The 21380-nt window shown below is 35.1% G+C and overlaps 1 protein-coding gene across 21 annotated transcripts in view; it reads left to right on the plus strand.

The window, feature by feature from the left end:
* LOC131427151 (voltage-dependent calcium channel type A subunit alpha-1) overlaps nucleotides 1-21380 on the plus strand; it is a 394973-nt gene that overhangs the window by 326056 nt on the left and 47537 nt on the right. For 12 of the 21 annotated variants that reach the window (XM_058590094.1, XM_058590095.1, XM_058590098.1 and 9 more), the window contains one exon: nucleotides 14324-14474. In XM_058590094.1, coding sequence (XP_058446077.1) covers nucleotides 14324-14474 — 151 coding nt within the window. Of the gene's footprint in view, nucleotides 1-12479; nucleotides 12572-14323; nucleotides 14475-21380 lie in introns of all 21 variants that reach the window. The other 9 variants (XM_058590100.1, XM_058590097.1, XM_058590099.1 and 6 more) reach the window with 1 other exon arrangement.

The following is a 21380-nucleotide window of genomic DNA, read 5'->3' on the forward strand; positions in this document are numbered from 1 at the left end:
ATTTGAGATAAAGTTAATCAGAGCTTATAGCTCTTTTGCATACATTAATAGCCGATTTGTATAATTTTTTCAGTTGTTTTTCAAGTTTCGGTGTACTTTGCTCCAATGCAAACGACCCACAGTTGAATGCTGGTGTAATTACCAAGCGAAACTCACACTGTGGAGGGTTCACAAATAAAAAAACTCGCAGAGAAATTTTTTCCAGCGTCAGAGCAAGAACTCCGTGAACAGCGCACAAATTTCCAATACCAAAAGAAGGAAAATACATCCATACTTTTCGAAAAATGGTCGAGGTTCTAAAAAGAACCGAATAATTAAGTCACTTCGATATTCCACAATATTGATGTCATTTCCCTCGAATGTACAATACAGAAACAGCAGTTAACCCCTCCAACCCCCATTTGTCACAATTAGCCAGACATTTCGCAATCCCTCTAAAAAATATGTAACGACTTTCATACACTTATTTCTGAAGCATTTTTAGATAAGAAATTAATTAGTTTTGTTCTGGTGTGACCTAAAATTTATTAATTCACCTGCTAGTGTAATTACGCTTTTATCAAAAATATGTATTTTACGATAGGATTCTTCGAAGAATATGCATTTTATTCTAAATGCAAAAAATTCTACTGATTTGTGCATCCTCGACAGTGTGCATTCTAAAACTATAACTTGAAAAAAAGGACATTTTTTGTGATTAATTTGCTCATTGAGAAGGTTCTCCTTCTATTAAAAATTCGCTCTCTGAGAGAGATTGTAATTCCTACAAATTAGATGTTGGGAGGCCCAAATTCAATCGAATTCAATTATTATCGCAAATGCAAATGCAGTATTATCGCAGATTTTGATGTAGTCTTGTATTCTATACAGGAGTGCGAATTCGAAATACGAAAAATAAAATCACACACACAGTGGTCAGTTCGCATCGAGCCATTAGATAAAACTGTATTTATGAGATAATTAGTAGTTGAAACTTCAATTAATTATTCGAACAATGAAACCAAGCCGTTCTTATAGCTTTCCCTAACAGAGACGACATATTTGTATACATAAGATGACTTTGCATTTCGCATAGCATGGACGCGGGTCTTTAAACTGAACCTCTTCACATAATCAATATTAGTATTGAGCCGACAGTGCAACCCGATCAGATTTTTTTTTTCATAAATATGTTTATTTCTTAAGGCAGTACATAAGTTTTTCTTCGCCGTAGCATCACTTTTACATAATATTCTTATCCTAATTTAATTCTAACATAGTCACAACGTTTTGAATTTATTAAAACATATTCTCTTATAGCTTAAATATCATCTTAGGTAACTCGTCATTAATTATGAAATCTACTCGGAAATATTATTTGAACCAAACGATTAACTTCTATAAATTATAAAATAAGCTGTTATTTTCAGACATTTTGTTGATAATTTCATAAACTGTTTCGAGTTTGTTTGTATCATTACATAATTTTTATTCTAATTTAGCTATTGGTTGAACTCATGGACGCAGCTGGGATCAGAACTAAGTCTTAAAAGGGGCCTTTATTAAATTGAAACTCCAATTTTCTTTATGAAATGATAAATAAGTTTCATGTATGAAAGGTCACGACAAGCAAGAATGTCTCGAACTGGGATATTGGATAGTCTATCTTGGGTACGCAAAGAATTTATTAGTTGAAATCTGACATCACGATACTCCACGCATGTCCAAACGACATGATCAATATCCCGATAACCTTCTCCGCAAGCACAATGATTAGTCTCGGAGAGCCCAATTCGAAGGAGATGTGCATCTAACGTGTAGTGATTGGACATGAGTCTGGACATCACACGAATGAAATCCCTACTCACATCCAGTCCCCTGAACCATGTCTTTGTCGATATTTTCGGAATAATTGAGTGCATCCACCGACCCAGATCATCTCTATCCCAAGAAGCTTGCCAACTGGCAAGTGTTCTTTGGCGAGACGAGCTATAGAACTCGTTGAAAGCAATCGGTCTCTCATAAATTTCACCCTCAATAGCACCACTTTTGGCTAAAATATCGGCTCTTTCATTACCAGGAATGGAGCAATGAGCCGGGACCCTACCCGATCAGATGGTAATAACAGAATTATAATAACCGGAGTAATTTATTTCAGAAATATTTTGTAATAACTTTCGAAATATTTTTGGCTGGCAAGCTGTTAAAATAACAAAAGTCATAACAAAAAATACTCTAGCGGGAATAAAATCGTAACAGATTTTGAAACGTTTGTCTCATATTTATTATTGAATTTGATATAACTTCAGAAGTTGTAATAAATTAGTTAGCAAATTTAACACAGAAACACTATATCACAGTCAACTTTAAGCATCGTTTCCAAAATTGTTGAATGATTTTTTCAATTAATGAATAATTTATTTAGTAATCTGGTTTCTTGCTTTAGTTTTTTGAAATCCTGATCATTATATTTCGATATAAAGAAACAGAAGAACTCATTTGTCCAATTAATTAACGTTATCATAAGTCTTGCAAACGAAAATAAAACATCATAACTGATTTTGTTATTATATTATTATCATAAGTTTTAACTTTCAACTTTTTTCATTTGTTAAATATCTCAAAAAAAACACAAATTGTTATACATATCAACTGTTGATATACTTGTGTTATGATTTTGTCATGTGCATCTGATCGGGAACTGTGTGCGGTTGGTTAACGCTGTGGAAAAGGATTCTATACTAGTCAGCGAATGGGCCTTATGTGAATTTTTATGCGCCGTTCGAGTTGCTTGAGAGGCTGATTTTTTGCATTCGATGTGTTGAACGACCTCGATCATCGAGTGCTGGATATTTTTTATCAGTCGAATCGACTTTTTTTCGTGTCAAGACGAATCATGCGGACCCAGTACCTCTCATCACCAACATAAACAAACTAATGGTACTTTCAAAGAAATTCAAGATTCTGAAAGAATCTATAAAAAGTATATTTCGCCGTGATATCAGAAACACAAAAGATAGCTGCCACCTTAGTGTTCTAAACAGAAATTAACATTGATTTTGGCAATAGCTGTGTTGTTCTACGCCAACAATTCAAACAATCCAACTACGCTAGAGTGTTTTATGCTTTGTACATATGTTAATACCACTGACAGACTGTGATTTCCGTACAATGATTTCTGTACAACGCTGTATGCGTACAACGATGAGGTGATAGACATGTTTTGCACACAGAAAGAATATACAGTGAAACGAAACAACTCAGAACTTTACTTATTTTCCCAGCTTTGATGATCGATAACATAGAAACCAATAATGTTTGCTGTTTGAAGTGTATTCCTAGTAATTGATCAATGCCTCTCTGAATTAAAACTAATTTTGTGTGTGAGCGTTCTTCAGATGACAATTTCACTCATATCAAATTTTATGGTTTTAAGGTATATTTTTGACACGTTTGTTTTGGGATACATGATTTTTACCTTCACTATTTAATAGTAATTAGCATTAGGGAAAATTTGATGTCCACTATTTTTTATGCAACGAAGCTGATTTGTACCGAAAAGGTGATTAGTCACCGAATTTTGTTTGTAAATCAAACCGACTTTTGCAAAATCCGCAAAAATTTTAAGTTGTTCAGTTATAATTCCTTTTTTACCCGCATATTCACAATAAAAATAAGAGCGCATAAACTTTTAACATTGAGCCTCAAAATCGTAAATAAATCTAAGATATTATTATTATGTAACCAATAAAAACAGCATGGCACACACATATTCCAAAATAATGCAGTTTATTCATAACGAAATTTTCATAAAAAGGTTTATGTATATCATAAAGCTGGTTTTAAAACTTTCTTGAATTTGAAATCATTCCGAAATAGATTTGACATAGGTTTGATGCTCCGTTTTACTTCATAACGCTTATGAAAAATGGTCTACTAGGCTGGAATATAATCGCATAATGATTTTATTAGGATTTTGAGGAGTTTAAAGTTGTTACTACACAATCGGTTTAGTGATGTTGTGTATATTTATCGTTCATTATTACCACATGTGCATTCAAAATATGAATCATTATGTGTTCTAAATTCATTTCAACAATAAATTTCCATGTTATTGAATAAAAACAAAAACTCAATAGTGCTGATTTTATGTAAAAATATGAATATATTGTTTTCCACATTTGTATTTAAAAACTTCACCAAATTTATGAACATTTCTTGATTTTTATGAACGTTGATAAAGTGTTTAAGCTTTATGCTGCTGGTTAACATTTTATAGATTTTTTTTTCAAAATAAAACATAGGTTGTTTATTATTTGATACTCTGAAGAAGGAAATATTGTTTCGTGAGTTCACCATCGCTCGTCAAAGGCGCTGGTAGCAGTAAACAGTGATGTGATTTTGCACAGTACAACTATAAATGACCGTAGTACGAAAATTACCGTTGTATCATGATGCTCGCGTGATACCACCGTGATTTAGGGTGACAGACATGTGATTTCACAGTGTACAGTGATTCCGATATCATATGTCTGTCATAAGCATAACATATATCCAAGTAACAATTTGAATGCCTCTAAGTTTTAATTAAAATTCAGAAGGGTTTTTAATTAATTCAGTAATGACTACCTGTTTCATGACTGTTATAATCAATTTCTTCTTTTGACAAGTAATATAGGGTAACAGCTTCCTATTTCATCTGAGCTCCTATTTTCATCTCATCCCTTCACCTCATTACTTCGAGCATGGATGATATCTTACAACGTACATGAACCAAACTAGAATGTTTCAAAATGATTACTCAAGCTATTGTAACACTTTCTCATTGGAAGAAAAAGTTTTAAATTCTTCGGTGATCGTTTTTTTCAGTTAAAACAAACTCACTTTTCAATTTAGGACACATTTTCGTCTCAAGATTTACAGTTCGTCATGTTTCTGAATATCTACTAATCGATTCGTCTCAAAGCATGACAACTATTTCACACAATTACAAGCAAAGCCTTGGTTTTACATTCCTGTAGTGGAATTTGACCTTCTGTTTCAACAGACTTCGCAGCCGATTCAGAGTGTACAGAACCATTGCATGGCTAGTGCTACGGTTCTACTGACACTACGAATCCTTTCGGGTCGGGGCTCGAACATACGACAACTGGTTTGTAAGACCAGCGCCCTATACATTGAACCGCCAACGCACAATTACACTACTATTGAATGCTGGATGACTTCATAATTAGTAATGATCACTTGCCACTTGTTTATTTATCGATTAAAAATTTAAAAAATTACCCGATAAGCAATAGAAGTGTTCAAGAATATGAGATGAAAGTTTTTAACTTAGTTCACTTGATTGCGCCTTGTTTTCATCTCATTTGGTTTCGCTAAGTTGCCAAGTTTTGTCATAATGTTAAAAAAAGTTTCTTCTACAAATTATCATCGGTATTTTTTTGGTATCCGTGATAATAGTTTAATTATATTATTGATATTTATATTTCAATAAAACTGTTTCGGCTTCGGATATTACCAGAAAGAGCATCTTAAATACTAATGAAATAACCATTGTGGCAAATCTAGTAGCACTGGTTTCTTTCCGCTATACGTCATCATAGCACTGTTAAGTGTGTGTGTTTCATCGACTGTGCGTAGAGATGTGAGATATTTTCAGAGAAAGTATGTATCTGCTCTACCTGTTTTCACTAATAAAATGAATCAGTTCCAATTGGTTTAAAATTTTAATATAAATGTTTATCAGTGTTCATCATCAGAAGATTTCCATTTTAACATGTCCGTTGATTAATAAACTTTCAAAGAAGTACTGCAATCAAATACTTTTTACTAATATCAAAATCAAATATCAAAAACTTTTTACTTCTCACTTTTATGAACCTTTTTTAATTTGTATTAAATTTAGAAAATCTGTATAAAATCTGTAATTTTATTTAAATCAGTATGCAAACGCAAAAATCTATACAATACAGATAAATCTATATAAACGGCATCTCTGGTTCTGTATTTTGTTATTAGAAGGGCTAATGCCTAAATCGTAACAATTCTTTTTTTTGTTTTACCTTTTTTTATATATATAAAAAATAGGTATAGAATTCGCTCAAATTTTCGAAAAATTTTCCGAGGCCCGGAGGGCCGAATGTCATATACCAATCGATTCAGCTCGACGAACTGAGCAAATGTCTGTGTGTGTGTATGTGTGTGTGTCTGTATGTGTGTTGTCAACTAAGAGGTCGAGATCTCAGAGATGGCTGGACCGATTTTGATCAAACTTGTCGCAAATGAAAGGTCTCCCCGTCACCCAGAACGCTATTGAATGGTTTTGAGATCGGATGTTTACTTTTTGAGTTTTACGAAGTTTTATGTCAAAATTTTCAGTTTTTTAACAGTATCTGTTACATTTGACCTTGAAAACAGAATATGTTTCCAGACTTAGATTTCGCTCGGTAATACCTATCCAACAAGCCATAGATTGTTAAAATCCGTCCATTTTTAACGGAGATATCTATATTTTTGTGTAAGCCTTATTCCAGTAGTAGGAGTTTTGAGCGCTGTATGAAAAAGCAATGCTTGGGAGCAACATGAAACACGATTTTTTATACTGTTACATATAATTGTTTCTAAGTACCGAAAAAACTGTGTACAGCATCCTTTTTTATGACAATTTGCATCGGACCAATTTTAGCACGGTTCATTTTTGGCAACATAATCTTTCGAATATGGCATATGTAAACCAGATGATACCAGCATTATCGAGTTGGAAGTAATTGCATAATTATATTGATTTAAACTATTTACAGCAATAAATGCTGGAAGAACATGACTTCCATATACCATACGACTCAGTTCGTCGAGATCAGCAAATGCGTGTGTGACAAAAAATTTCACTCAATTTTTTCGGAGATGGTTAAACCGTTTTCTACAAACTCAGATTCATATGAAAAGTCGTATACTCCCAAACAAGGTTCCTGAATTACGTTTGGATCCGACTTCTGATTGCGGAACCACAGGATGATATGTGAAACGAAATTAAAATAATGCAATTCATTTTTCTCGTAGATGGCTGAACCGATCTAAGATTCAAATGAAATCTAAGAATCATCTATGATTCAAATGAGAGCTTTTAAAATCCTACAAAACCTCTTACTTTTTAGTCAGATCCGACTTCTGGTTTAGAAAATGCAGGGTGATTAGTATAAAAATGTCCATTTCACATAAATTAATCAGGTTTATCGGGTTTGCAGATTTGGATAGTCGATTACCAAATGAAATTATTTCAGTTTAAGCGGTATTCGTTTTTGGGTACGGAATGTACCCCCAAATTTTAATTCGCACTACAATTGCTCAAAGGTGTCTACACACTCCTCAGGTGAATTTAACTGATTTCGGCTACACCGATTTTAGAATTCCGGTTCCAGTATCGAATCGATTCTCAAAGCTCAATCATTTTCTCAAAAAAGACCAAATCGAATTTCAAAAACAAATATTACAGGACTTAAGGTCCCATACAAAATCGGTGAATTTTTTCCGATTCTGGAATTGCAGATGATGAGTTTATAAATTTCATGTAAATTGTTTGGCGTAATAATTTATGGCCATTCGAATCATTTTGGGCTATGCTAATTCCTGAATACCGGCTCTAGAAGTACCATAAATAATGACGAAAAACTCTAAAGTGGAACTTACTTCGACATCTCATGGAATGTTCAATCGATTGTCACACGCTAAGATTGAAATTCGATATGTTTTGCAGTTTCGGCATTACAGGGTAATGAGTGATTAAAATCTCAATTTGCCGTTTAAAACGACGATAATTAAAATAATGTCATGAGAACTAAAACACCTAAGAATATCCATGCAAAAACACATGCGTATTGATAAAAAAAGGTATCATCTCACTGCTAGGTGGATTAATCACGTTTTTTTTTTAAAGTTTGTCAAATTAACTGCACAGTAAAATTTTAAATTTAAAACGAAACGTAACGAAAACGATCCAAAAAATTTTAAACTTCGAAATGATACCAAACTGTTTCTAAAAATATCGCGTGTTCTCTCATAGTTGGCATTAAATCCTTTTTAAGGAAAATTCTGACATTTTGAACCTGAGAGTGTAATAGTGCAATATTTTGGTTTTGATTGCTGTTGTCATTGCTAATTTATGGGATGAATGAAGGACCAACGATAGGATGAATATAAAACCTTTGAGATGAAATTAGGAGCACAGTAGTGAACATATCAGAAGTGTTTATAGCTGATTTCTTTAATATTATTTTAATTTCCAAGGAATGTGAATTAATTCCGAATGTGGAGCAAGGCGAACTAAGTAGAAATATGATAAATTCGTAATGATTATAGTGGCTAAATCAGATTGTTAAGGTAACGTCCTTACAAATGAGATGAAATAGGGAGCCCTTACCCTAATAGTTTTTCGATCGATTTTTGAGTTTTTGTTAAATCTTTTGCACGGACTAACAACTTAACATTAGATTTTGGCTTGTTTGTGCTTTTCTTATATAGAAAGGCTATGGAAGCACTGTAAAAACCGACTTTTGAACAGAGGCCCACAGGGCCGAGTGTCATATACCATTCGACTTAGTTCGTCGAATTCAAAAAATGTCTGTGTGTGTATGTATGTAAATCTCCCAAGTAGCACACGCTATTACACTTTAATGACAGTAACTTATATGAAACAAATTCATGGAATAAGTTGAAGACTTTTTAACGTGCATCATAACTGCTTTAAACTCGAACTTCTTTAAACTCACTATATCTACTCCAAAACTAAGTGCTATTCGATATTTATGGTGAAGTTGATCATTGTACTTATTGAAAACAAGCGCGCCTTCGATATTTTGGGTTTTAGAACATCGACATACAAAATAATATTCATATTTTTATTCCCGTCATACGAAATTTACTGCTTAAAAATTTTGTGAATAATATTAGTTTTTCATAAACCAAAGTCAAACGCAATGCATAAAAATGTATATTTTTTTAAATTTAATGAATATTTCATTCCCTGTTCATAATGGTAGCCATTTGTTTTTCCATGCATACACTGCCGTGACAACGCGTACAAATATTCTCTCTGGTAAAGAGAATGTACTTCCTAAAACGAAACAAGTTTCCTTCGCACATATGCTGCAAAAAATTTGTGTATACGCGCAGATTTAACTATAACCAATATTTTTAAAACTGAAGAAATTTTCTACTCATTCTACTTATTGATCGAATATCATTATCCGGGAAAATGTACGGAAGCTTTCAACCGACACTACGGTAACCGATATGAAATCATTTCTTAACTTTGTCTTGTAGTGTGTCACTTTTTCATTGTCACATTTTGTTACGGTGACCAGTTGGCAACCAAAAACAGTCAATGCAAACATGTCGTAATAATTAGGTTACCCAGAAGTTACGTTGGAACTTCTTGTAACTTGGTATGATGAGATTTAAATTCGTAACATTATTTTGACTTCATTGTCACCATCATAATACGACTTGTTTCGTCGTGTTTGTCATGCGACAATTATGCAGCGTCTGTTTTATTTTTTTATGTGCCAGTTACATGTGCTACTTGGGCTGTGTGTATGTGTCAAATAATGTCACCCATTTTTCTCAGAGATGGTTGAACCGATTCTCACATACTAAGAAGCAAATAAAATAGAAATAAAATCTTGAAATTTATTAAAAAGTCCTCGAAACGTTGATCCAGATCCTACTTCCGATTTCGGTATTACAGTGCGATTAGTGAAAATTTTCAATTTCTGAAGTATTTTTTCACAAGCGATGGTGAAGGTGCAAGTTTTTATAAAACTTGCTGCTAAATTCATCTAGTTGTCAAATCTTGTTAGTAAGTGAATATTTAAACCTAGTAGTCTTTGGTTCCTGCTTCCACAAACATCGATAATAGTGAAAAAAAAGTTCCAAAAACGAAACTCACTTCGACTTCTCAGCAACGGTTAAACCGATTTTCACAAATCCTGATTCAAATTAAAGCTCTCATTGTCTTAAAAAATACTGTGTGATTTCATCTAGATCCGACTTTCGCTTCCGAAATTATAGGGATGAATATAAATATTTTCAAACTGTCATACAAAATTATGCAAAACCGGTACGCATCGGTACGTGCTGGTACGGAAGAACAAAACACCATCGCCTACCACACAACGTGCTTTGTTCAATTTGTATAGCGTGCAGGGTTGCCACATTTAAATCTATATTAACTACTAAAAGAAGGAAATACGATGAATTGTTATGCTTCATTTTCAGAACGCATGCACAAGTTTTGACGCAACGGAGCTGATTCAAACCGAATGAATCACAAAACAATACGAATCACGCAGAAGCACATTTATTTAAAGGTGATTAGTTATAATACTTATTTTTATCGATACATTTACGTTAAATGTGATAGACCATATTCTTTTTAATTCAGGGAAAACCGCAAATAAAATCTATGATTTTCATACTATGAAATTCATCCGAACATATTTAATGTTATTCGTAAAGAGGGTCATAAAACATCCACCTTTCTCATATAGAAAGGCTATGCAACCACTGTGAAAACCAACTTTTGAACCGAAGCCTGGGTGATCGAACTTTCAGAGTACCAGGGTGATATTTGCCTAAAAATGATGAAAAGTGCACTCGATTTTTTCAGAAACCGCCTAACTGATTTTGGCCTTATAGTTCCACAGCCTGCTATTGAATTTTATTTGGATCCGACTTCCGGTTCCGGAGTTACGGAGAAGAATGTGCAGAATAAATTTAAAAAGTGCACTCAATTTTCTCAAAGACCGCTCATCCCATTTTCAACAGCTTAGGTTGAAATGAAAAGTTTTACAATCCCATGTTATCCTATCAAATTTTATCAGGATAGAACTGCCGGTTTCGGAATTACAGGCTAAGAAGTATTCAAATTCCGTTTCCAGGAGTGTGAACACATGACACGCAAAATCGAGCCAAATTTTTTCATTTAGCGGTATGATTCTTTAATTTAATAGGTTGATGCTAAAATACACTGATTTTGAGTATACCGGATCTTCGTTCCCGGTTTCAGAAGTACCACAAAAAGTGATCGTGTAGGAAAACACTCCAATTTCTCAAAAATTTCTAAACCGATTTTTCCAAACTTGGACTTAAATGAAAGGTATTATGTTCAAATAAAAAATGCATAAAAGCAACGGTGCAAATTTGCGGTACGGATTGGTCCACAACCCTCCGTATGCACCAGACCTGACCCCCAGCGGCTATTGTCTAGTTCCGAACCTGAAAAAGTTTCTCGAAAATTCTATGATGACACTCGCATCCATTAATAAAAATCACGGTATTATTACACTGCTAGATGGACTCAAATAGGTCTTAGAGTATTTCAATACAACACATTTTATGCCAAACTTAGCTTCCGTTGATGTAGGAAGATACTACTTACACGGAATCTTCAAATATTTTTGAGCAATTTTTTTAGATGGTAGCTTACACTAATGAATTCGCGAAAGATGTAATTATTTGAACTATTTACTTGATGTTTAATCGATCTAGCAGTGACAGTTGGGGTATGCAATAATGCAGTAGGTGATAGAATCATACCACGGATTCACGGGGAGACATGAAATAGGAACTTGAGAACATTTAATTATCATATCTTTCAACAGTCGCCTAGTCCTAATGCAGTGAGTAGGGAAATAGGAAACACTAAACTCTGTTTTAAATTAAATCGAAATAGTTTCTTCTACTGTTGGTTAGTGATGTTTTTCATCCTACATTTAAAAAGCAATGTGATAAGACAAAATAGAATTAAGTAATGATGTAATCTTCATTTATATGCTGTTTATTCAACAACTCAAGAATTGTTAACAAAATAGCAATTATTCAACTAATCAATAACCATCACACACAACGTTCGATGTCGCAACTGCGTTAATTTACCAAAGTGACAGCTCCTAAGTCCCATCCTTTCACCTCAAAAATAAAAAAAAAAAGATTTTGATTCTTACCTCTACCATGACACTTTGCTCCTCAGCATGTTGTAAATAAGTTCCACCCATAACACATTCGAAGTTCATATTTCACTAGACTAGATTGTTATCGAGTTGAAGTAGCGCCGTCGGAACCCCTGTTATAGAGAAAACTCCAGTTACCAGACCCTATCGTAGATTAATTTCACAAACTGCTGAAACGATAACAATAATACAGAAGCTGCGTGCAAGCTAATACTTTTTTTTTGGTTTTTCATTTCCATTCATTCGTTATGAGTATGTGTATATAAGTTCTGTTTTCGTTATGATTTTCAGTTTTAATTATCCTATCAATGTACAGTAATGTACTAACCTCCCTCCTCGCCTTTTTGCGAAGTTCTGTAACCATGAGCCGTAAAAAGGTAAAACCACAAGAGTCCAATCATAACAAAAAAAAGTAATACAAAAACGCTAAATTTCGTCATCAAAATTCTATGCCACCTTTCGCCGTGTATATTTGTGTGCGTACCGCCATAGGTGTTTGGGAATATTGAACTAGAGCCTGAATCAGCTATCACTAGACACAACAACTTCCGTTCCTTTGTCCAAGGACTGATGCTACTGTTCAGGTAGGTCTACACTTGATCGATATTGAATCGAAAAAAAATCAAATTACAAAAAAAAATCAATCAACCAACCAATACTCTGTCTGTCTGACTGTCTGTCTCGCTGTCGATTTTTCACTCTTTTGAACCTAAATTTGTGTGAAAATTTTGTCTGATATATGATTGTCACCGTATTGTTGTAACACCACAATAAAACACCTGATGAACTGCATACGACATTTTTGGCAATCAGTACTTCTCTATGTGACCATTAAGGTTTTTTTGCATTTCGTTAAGATAGTTTGGATGCAGACATAAAGAAATACATAGCGATTAGAGATCGGTACTGTTGGATTGGATAGCCATTCTCCAACATCAACTGTCTAACTTACTGTCAAAATCATACATATGAAACATTAAACAGCATTCAAAACACAATTGAGGACACATTTTATTTTACAATCGTCCAATCCAACAGCAGATTTTAGATATGCAACGATTTTTACTCGATTTCTCCATAGGAACTAATACATAGTGATAGATAGGATTACTTGCAACACACATTTACTAACCAACAGCAAATAGAATCGTAATATTTGATTCATTTTTGAACTAGCTCTTTTTACGATTAAATCTCACACTCTAGAGACTGAAAGTTCGAATCAAAGCAAAACCATAGTATTCACATTTTACATAGAGACCGATGTTCATAGAACCGATGAGTAAACCTAGGACTCTTACAACCCGAACAGGTACTTGTAGCTGGTCATGACCTAGTTCCCATCCATCTAGAGACTCCATAATCGAAACCCGTTTTCGTCCACCTAGTGTGCAATCCTCGACAATACAAAAAAAAATGTAAAGAAACTCGATTCGCTGGAAACAGTGCCCTACTAGAGGAGAACTGTACTTAGGAGTAAATGAATTATCTTATTTCCCTCAATTAGATTCTATATTTTCTTATACTCGTTTTCGATATTCAGTTATCACATTAGCCTAGCCATTATTTCATCGCAAAAAGGAATTCAATTCAGTCGTCGCACTCGTTCGAGAAGCATAACTTCCGCTCTGCATCTGCTTACTATTGCTTTGCAGGAATCCGGCTTCACACTAATTGAAATCCTTTGCTAAACATTGTACAGATAGCAGTTGAACACTAGTTTGCATCCCTTGTTTATAGTTGATTTACCCGGTGTCTTGTTTACCATAGATCTAACGATTTTACCAGTTGCGATCATTTAGAATTCACATCACTTGTTAGTTTCTTGAAGTAGTTTGGTACTAGTTTTCTAGCTTGGTTTGAAGAAAAATCTAACGTTACAGATCCTAGATATAGTTTACTAGTATAGCATAATAAATTTCATATAAACTTAGACATTCTCACGTGGCAGAAAGAGCCAACGACCGAGGACTTTTTTTGGTCTAGCTGACGTGGTTCTTTCTGGCGCGACGACAGAACCATAAACTCCGCTTTCCAAATTCAGAAAAAAAAACAAAATATTGGATTAAAAATAAAAACGACACGCGCACAATGATGTTTAAAACAAACAGTAAAATATTGCAGCTTCAACTCACTTTCACACATTCACACACACACACAAAATAGCCCTAATTCTAACACTGCTGATTATGCCTAAATATGAATATTTTATTGTATGAATTCCTTTAACTTCGTCAGTAAACATATCTAATGAATTTCAATTTGTTCCTGCATTGACCGAATCTCGATGACGATGACGATGATGATGATGATGATCATGGATATGCCGCCCATAGATGTGCAACAGGCGAGTCGTGGCCGAACATTATGCTGGCATGTCTCAAAGGGCGACCGTGTGACCCGAAAGCAGGCAAGAGCAACGAAACGTGCGGATCGACGATGGCCTACGCATACTTCGTGTCGTTTATCTTCCTGTGTTCGTTTCTTGTAAGTATTGATTACTCTGAATAAAAACTTCTCTGGAAAGTTCGTAAAAACATGCAACAACAATCAAACGGGAAATTCCAAAGTCGGGAAAATTGGCGCTTCCGAAGAACGAGTTAACGAATTTTCAGATTTTCAGAATAAACAATTTATGGCAGCCAGCCTCTTTACTCCTATCGTACGCACATTCACATCTATTGCATTCCAGAAATTACGATATTTCTCCGGTATTTCTCACAGTCCACGACATCTGCTAGTTCTCCATCGAGCCTCCATCCGGTACCCTCTAGAATAAGTACACGGAAAGAAATCCGTTACTGCTGTCATGATTAGAAAATCATGAAACCAATCATTTTAACTTCTCATGAAACCATAAGCAAAAAGTCTTCTCCCATGAAAATTAATCATGGTCCGAAAGTGTGTTACTTGAGGAATGTATTTCTTTTAAAGCTCGTAACTCCAATTTTCTATCCAGATATCACTTTGAACCCTCTGCCTCAAATGGTGTGATGGATTGTTTAATAGATTAATGGTCAGACAAAAAGCAGACATTGAAAAGCATGAGCTACTGAAAATTTTTACTTGTTCCTGAGGCATATTCATTTTATAATTGTGTTGGTTTACCCACCGGCTGATTTGCAAGAATTCAACATAGAGTATCTTTTTAAGAGGTTTGATTCACACGTGTATTTTCATGCAGTTCGTTTATGTTTTCCAAATTCTGAAACAAAAAATCAAATCTGGAGCAATGAACACAAGTAAACACGTTATTTTAGGTGTCGTGGTTGTTCAAAAACATATTGAAATTGTTGATACTTCAGATTAAAAGAAATTCATAGTGCTTTTCACTTTTTTGCTAATCAAATGTACATTGAGACATTAATTGAAATCGTATAATCAATACGCCGCACACTTTCACAACATTCCATTTAATTCATATTTAAAATACCATCGTATCGAAAACACGCCTGAAGTTATACCCAACAACGTCAAATGCGTTACGCTAAATTTAAACGAAATCAGTCCAAATGTATCATGATCCGAGACATTTTAATCATGGTGTATTATCATAACATGAAAAAATATTATTTTCCCCAAATCATGACTCGTTTTGCTCATTTCTTGAATCGGAATTTCGCCCGTGTACGGACTCAAATTACATCATTTTCAAATTGCTGTAACTTTTTACCCGTTGGGTATTTTCAATTAGAATTTTGGGTAAAACTAGTTCAGTGTGTAATGTTTACATTGTGTAATGACAGTAGCAGCGATGTCAGATCTACGGAAATCTCCGAAGATCTGCGGATCTGAAGATTTTCTACGGAAATTGGATTTTTTTACGGAAATCTTTGGAAATTTGAATTTATCAACAGAGAACTACGGAAACCAGTGTTATCGGGCGACCAAAAAAAAGCTTTCGACCGCGAGAGCTTACGAGAAAAATGCCAATCTACGGAAATGACACTACTACTATCTGGCATCGCTGGACAGTAGTAGTTTTGCATTCGTTGCGAAGATGGATCCGAAGAAACAGCAACTGTGCGAAATAATTTTGCACACGCACCTTCAAAATCTGGATCTCTCTCATCGTATCATCGGTAGGAAGCTGGGAATCGTACAATCTACGATACCTCGTGATTCAAATCGGTAAAACGGTGCTGTTGATCGGAAGAAAAATAATATTCAAACTGGATCTCCGTATAGTGAAAAGGATCACAAACGGGTAGTTCAAGCTTTCAAGCGGAAACCAAACAGTTCTATAATAGATGAGGCAATAAAACTAATGTAGTGCAAATTAAAAACGAAAACGCCATAAATAAATTTGAATGAATTTTCTTGCAAGACACAGAAAAAGCATGAAGGACATCACATGTAGAAAGTTCTAAGGGCATCGATCGTTATGAACGGTAGAATACGTGGAAATATTTCCTAGCAGTTGGTATTAAAAATCGGTTTTAAATTTGTCGAGCTTTAAACGTTCAAAACCTGATCAATTTTTGTACGGATTTATTTTCGATAATCGAAAATACTCACCTTCATATACAACAGAAATGCAGTCCTACGTCGATGCGAGGAAATGATTCGTCAAAGAAGAGCTGTCAGACATAGCATCGAACTAGTGACTTTTTTACCTTTCGCATATAGAAAGGCTAGGCAATCCTTGTAGAAACCGATTTTTTAACCGAGGCCCGGAGACCAAATTTTATATACCATTCGACTCAGTTCGACGAACTGAGCAAATGTCTGTATATGAATGTGTGTATGCAATAAAAATGTGCACTCGATTTGCTCGGAAATGTCTGGATCGATTTTAACAAACATAGATTCAGAGAAAGGTCTCTTAGTCCCATAGGTTGCTATAGAATTTAACCCAGATCGAACTTCCGGTTCGGGAGTAACAGAGTAAAATGTGTGAAAATATGAAAAAAAGTGCACTCGATTTTCTCACAGACCGCTAAACCGATTTTCTTCAACATAAATTCAAATTAAAGCTTTACGCAGTGTTGGTGATTACCGAAAGTTTGACAGAAGCTGCTAGATATTTATCTATATTGTATACAGCATTTTCAATCCGGTAGAAGATGCTACAAGAAATCGAGTCTCTCAATGCATGAACCGCTAGAGAATTTTTCTACATTTCTTCGCTCCTCTTCATACTCTGAGTATTTCACGGCCCTTAAAAAAATTACAGTCTGATAATGATTGGTGCTGTGTGGAATTTACCAAGAGAGAATCGCAAGTTGACAATTATTGCAGAAAATCGAATCGATTATTCGACTTGATGATTCTCATACTAGGTTGCAATATTTCAAAACCCTTGTGTGGAGCATTCACATAAATTTTCATAGAATCAAATTAAGGTTATATGCACATAAGCGGCAATAGTAAAATGATTCTTTTGCAATTATCAACTGCCCGTGTAGAATCGGATCGAGAAACGATAATAAGCAACCGTTTGTTGCTTCAGAGAGAATCCCTACAGCAGCGAGCTAACCTTTGATTCTCAGACAGGTTATCGAGAGAAATTCTCTCTCGCCCTGGTGTCTATTCTATGTTATATGAACTATGCCGGTTTTTTGTTGCTGCGATGATATCCGTCTCTCTTTGATGACACTGATTGAATCGTATAAAGAGTTGCTAGTGAGCGTTCTTTGATACGATAAAAGACATCCTTGGGCCTACGTGCTATCAAATCTCATCCAGATCCGACTTCCGGTTCGGTAGTTTCGGGGGTAAAATGGTCAGAATGAACTAAAAATGTGCACTCGACTTCTCAAAGACCGCGCACCAAATTTTCACAAACTTAGGCTCAAATAAAAAGTTATATAACCACATATAACACTACCACATTTCATCAGAATACGACTTAAGGTTCCGGAATAATAGGCTAATAAGTATAAAAATTTCAAGTTCAGGAGCGCGTTTGTACACATGACACATAAATAACAGCTCGGCTGAAAAGTTCGTATCGTTTAATAGAAACACACATTTTTTTGCCAAAATTCGTTTTTATTATTCAACATAATTGCCATCAGAGGCGATACAGCTATTATAGTGATCTTTCAACTTTTCGATACCATTTTTGTAGTACGATTTGTCCTTTGCCTCAAAATAGGCCTCAGTTTCAGCGATTACCTCTGCATGGCTTCTAAATTTTTTACCAGCGAGCATTCTCTTGAGGTCTGAGAACAGGAAAAAGTCACTGGGGGCCAAATCTGGAGAATACGGTGGATGAAAGCATAAATCAAATAAACATAGATTTCCGACTGTACGGCGACACTAACAGCACCTCTAGTGAGAAACGGGTGTACTTTTTTCCATTAGCTACTGTGGTTTTGTTAAATGCGCAGGCAACTTTATGCATGCATTTTAGGAGCATTTACGCACCCATTCTCCACCAGACGGTGCTTTTGCTGTCACGGGTTTCTCAACTACATTAGTATTACACTGGGAAATCTATGTTTGTTTGATTTATGATGAAAGAGCAATTCGAAGCCCAATTCGTTCAATTTCAGCATGGTTTTCATCGACTTGTGACACGGTGCATTGTCTTGATGAAACAAAACTTTTTTCTTCTTCAAATGAGGCCGTTTTTTAGAAATTTCGTCCTTCAAACGCTCTAATAACGCTATTTAATAGTCACTGTTGATGGTTTTTCCCTTTTCAAGGTAGTCGATGAAATTTATACCATGCGAATTCCAAAATACAGGCGCCATGCATGGTTCATCGCGTGCAGTCCACTCAGCTGACTTTCGATTGGACTCCGGAATGAAGTGATGGAGCCATGTTTCGTCCGTTGTTATATATCGACGAAAAAATCGGTTTTATTTCGATATAACAGCTCCAAACACTACTCAGAATCATCAATTCGTTGTTGTTTTTGATCGATTGTGAGCTCACGCGGCACCCATTTTGCACAAAGCTTTCTCATATCCAAATATTCGTGAATAATATGTCCAACACGTTCCTTTGATATCTTTAGGGTGTTAGCTATCTCGATCAACTTCACTTTACGGTCATTGAAAATCATTTTGTGGATTTTTTCACGTTTTTATGGGTAACAGCCTCTTTTGGACGTCCACTGCGTTCATCGTCTTTGGTGCTCATATGACCAGTACGAAATTTTGCAAACCAATTACGAATTGTTGCTTCGCCCGGTGCAGAGTCTGGATAACACTCATCAAGCCGTTTTTTGGTATCGGCGGCACTTTTTTTCATCAAAAAGTAGTGTTTCATCAACACACGAAATTCCTTTTTTTCCTTTTTTTCACAATAACAAAAGTAGCTTCACTCAAAATGCAATATCTCACAAACTAATAATCAGACAGCTGTCAAATTTATTCACGTATCTTTTGAAGGTTGGTACTAACTGAAAATGGTATGGATTTAATTCTAGTGGCGCCCTCTCATAGAAACGATACGAACTTTTCAGCCGATCTGTTATATAGCCAAATACATTTAAATTGCCATATAATTCTTCAATTAGGCAGGTATGGTTAGTTTATGACCAAATACGTTTATTTTGAATACACCGGATCATCGTTCCTGGTTCCGGAAGTATTGGAAAAGTGCTCCTGTGCTCTAAACCGAAAATCTTTCAAATTTCTCAGAAACGGGTCATCCAATCTTCACAAACTCAGATTAAAATGAAAGTATTATGTTTTCATACGTCAATGTACAATGTTATCCAGATCCGGCTTCCGGTTTCGGAAATACAGAGTATGAAATTGAAATTGAAATTGCAACCTGTCATATAGAGCGATGATGCAAAAACGTAAAAGTTCTTCTACCTTTGGTTCAAAACTGTTTTAATATATAGGTTATGCTAGTTGCTGGCTAAACGAACTGATTTCAGCTATGCCGGTTCCCAGCTCTCGGTACCGAAAACAGGTAGTAGTTGAAAACTTAAAAACGGAACTGTCTTTATTGTCTCATGAAAAGCAAAGTGGCTTCTCATAAACTTGGACTCAAATGAACGGGTCAACGTATATGAAAATAGACTGCTTTTGACTTTTGTTCGGATCTCACTTCCGGCTTCGGAGCAACAGGGTTTTAAACCATCATTAAGAGCAAAAATGCAAAAAAATACGCAGAATACCTATAAACTTGGGTTAAAGCTGTTTAAAACTGAAAATGCTATGCTTATGTTTTCCCAAGCAGCCCATTTTGTTCATATTAAACATAAAAAAAATTGTTTGAAGAAGTCCTTAGTGATAATTATGAAAACATGAGTTGTATGAGAAAGACATTATAGCACGACTAGGTGGATTAAAACAGTTTTGTATTACATCATCAATGATTTCAGCTCACCTGCTATGCAGTTTCAGTAGCATCACTGAGCGATTTGAGTAGCTGGGCAGAAATTTTGATAGAGAAAACATCGCCTCAACATCGTAGTGTCAAGACATCAGCAGATGAGCGCTGAGCTCACGTCAAATATTAGAACCCACTGAGAGACGATTTGTGAGCTGTGATTTGGTGTGTTAGTATATCAACACATTGCATCAGAATCTTATGAAACTGTCTCCTTGTATTCCCATCCGCCAGAGTTGTCATGGGCGGTCGATGTTCGAATCGATGTCAGTTTAATCCAACTCTCAAAACATGTCCTCGTGTGCTGCACATCGTGTTCGGTTCAGTAGGCAGTTTTGTTTAGTTTGAGACATGAAATTCAATCGCTACGGTTCAGTTTTCATTTTCGTACATCAAAGCTCGTGCTCGTTTTGAGTACCAGCAAAAACAAAACCGAAAATCTTGGTTGTGTTTGCAACTCTGTAGTGTAAACATACACACACCAGAGTAGCTCAGTACGGCGATACCAAACTCAGTACACTGAGGTCTTATTTTATGCCGTTTTTTCACGCGATTTTTTTATGCGAATTTTCAGAGTTATCCGTTTTTTTTATGTGAAGTTTCATAGTTATGCGTTTTTTTATGCGAATTTTCAGAGTTATGCGGTTTTTTTATGTGGTACGTAAATTCGCATAAAAAAAGACCTCAGTGTACTCACTTTTGAAAACTTGAAATGAGAGATAGGTACCACGGAATGAGAGATAGGTACCACGATTTACGATCCAGGAAGCACAGAAAATTGTGTTCAAATACTTCAAAATGAAACCTAATCTATTTTCTCAGAGATGCTTTTACCGATTTTCACGATCTTGTTCAAGTAAAAGGTCGTATAGTCCCATCTGAAATCCCAAAATTTCATCTGGATACGACTTCTGGTTCCAGAACTACTTCTTAACGATCAAGGGAAATATTTTTTCCTTCTATAAAAATCGTTGTCGATTCTTCTATTATTATTTAATCGATGTTTTTTTATTGAATGTTAAAAAAAACTTACTTCCAAGGCAACAAATGTGTTTCTGAACGAATAAAAAAATAAGAACTGTCAATCTTCATTGC

Source organism: Malaya genurostris, chromosome 2, assembly GCF_030247185.1.
Source record: "Malaya genurostris strain Urasoe2022 chromosome 2, Malgen_1.1, whole genome shotgun sequence".
NCBI lineage: Eukaryota > Metazoa > Arthropoda > Insecta > Diptera > Culicidae > Malaya > Malaya genurostris.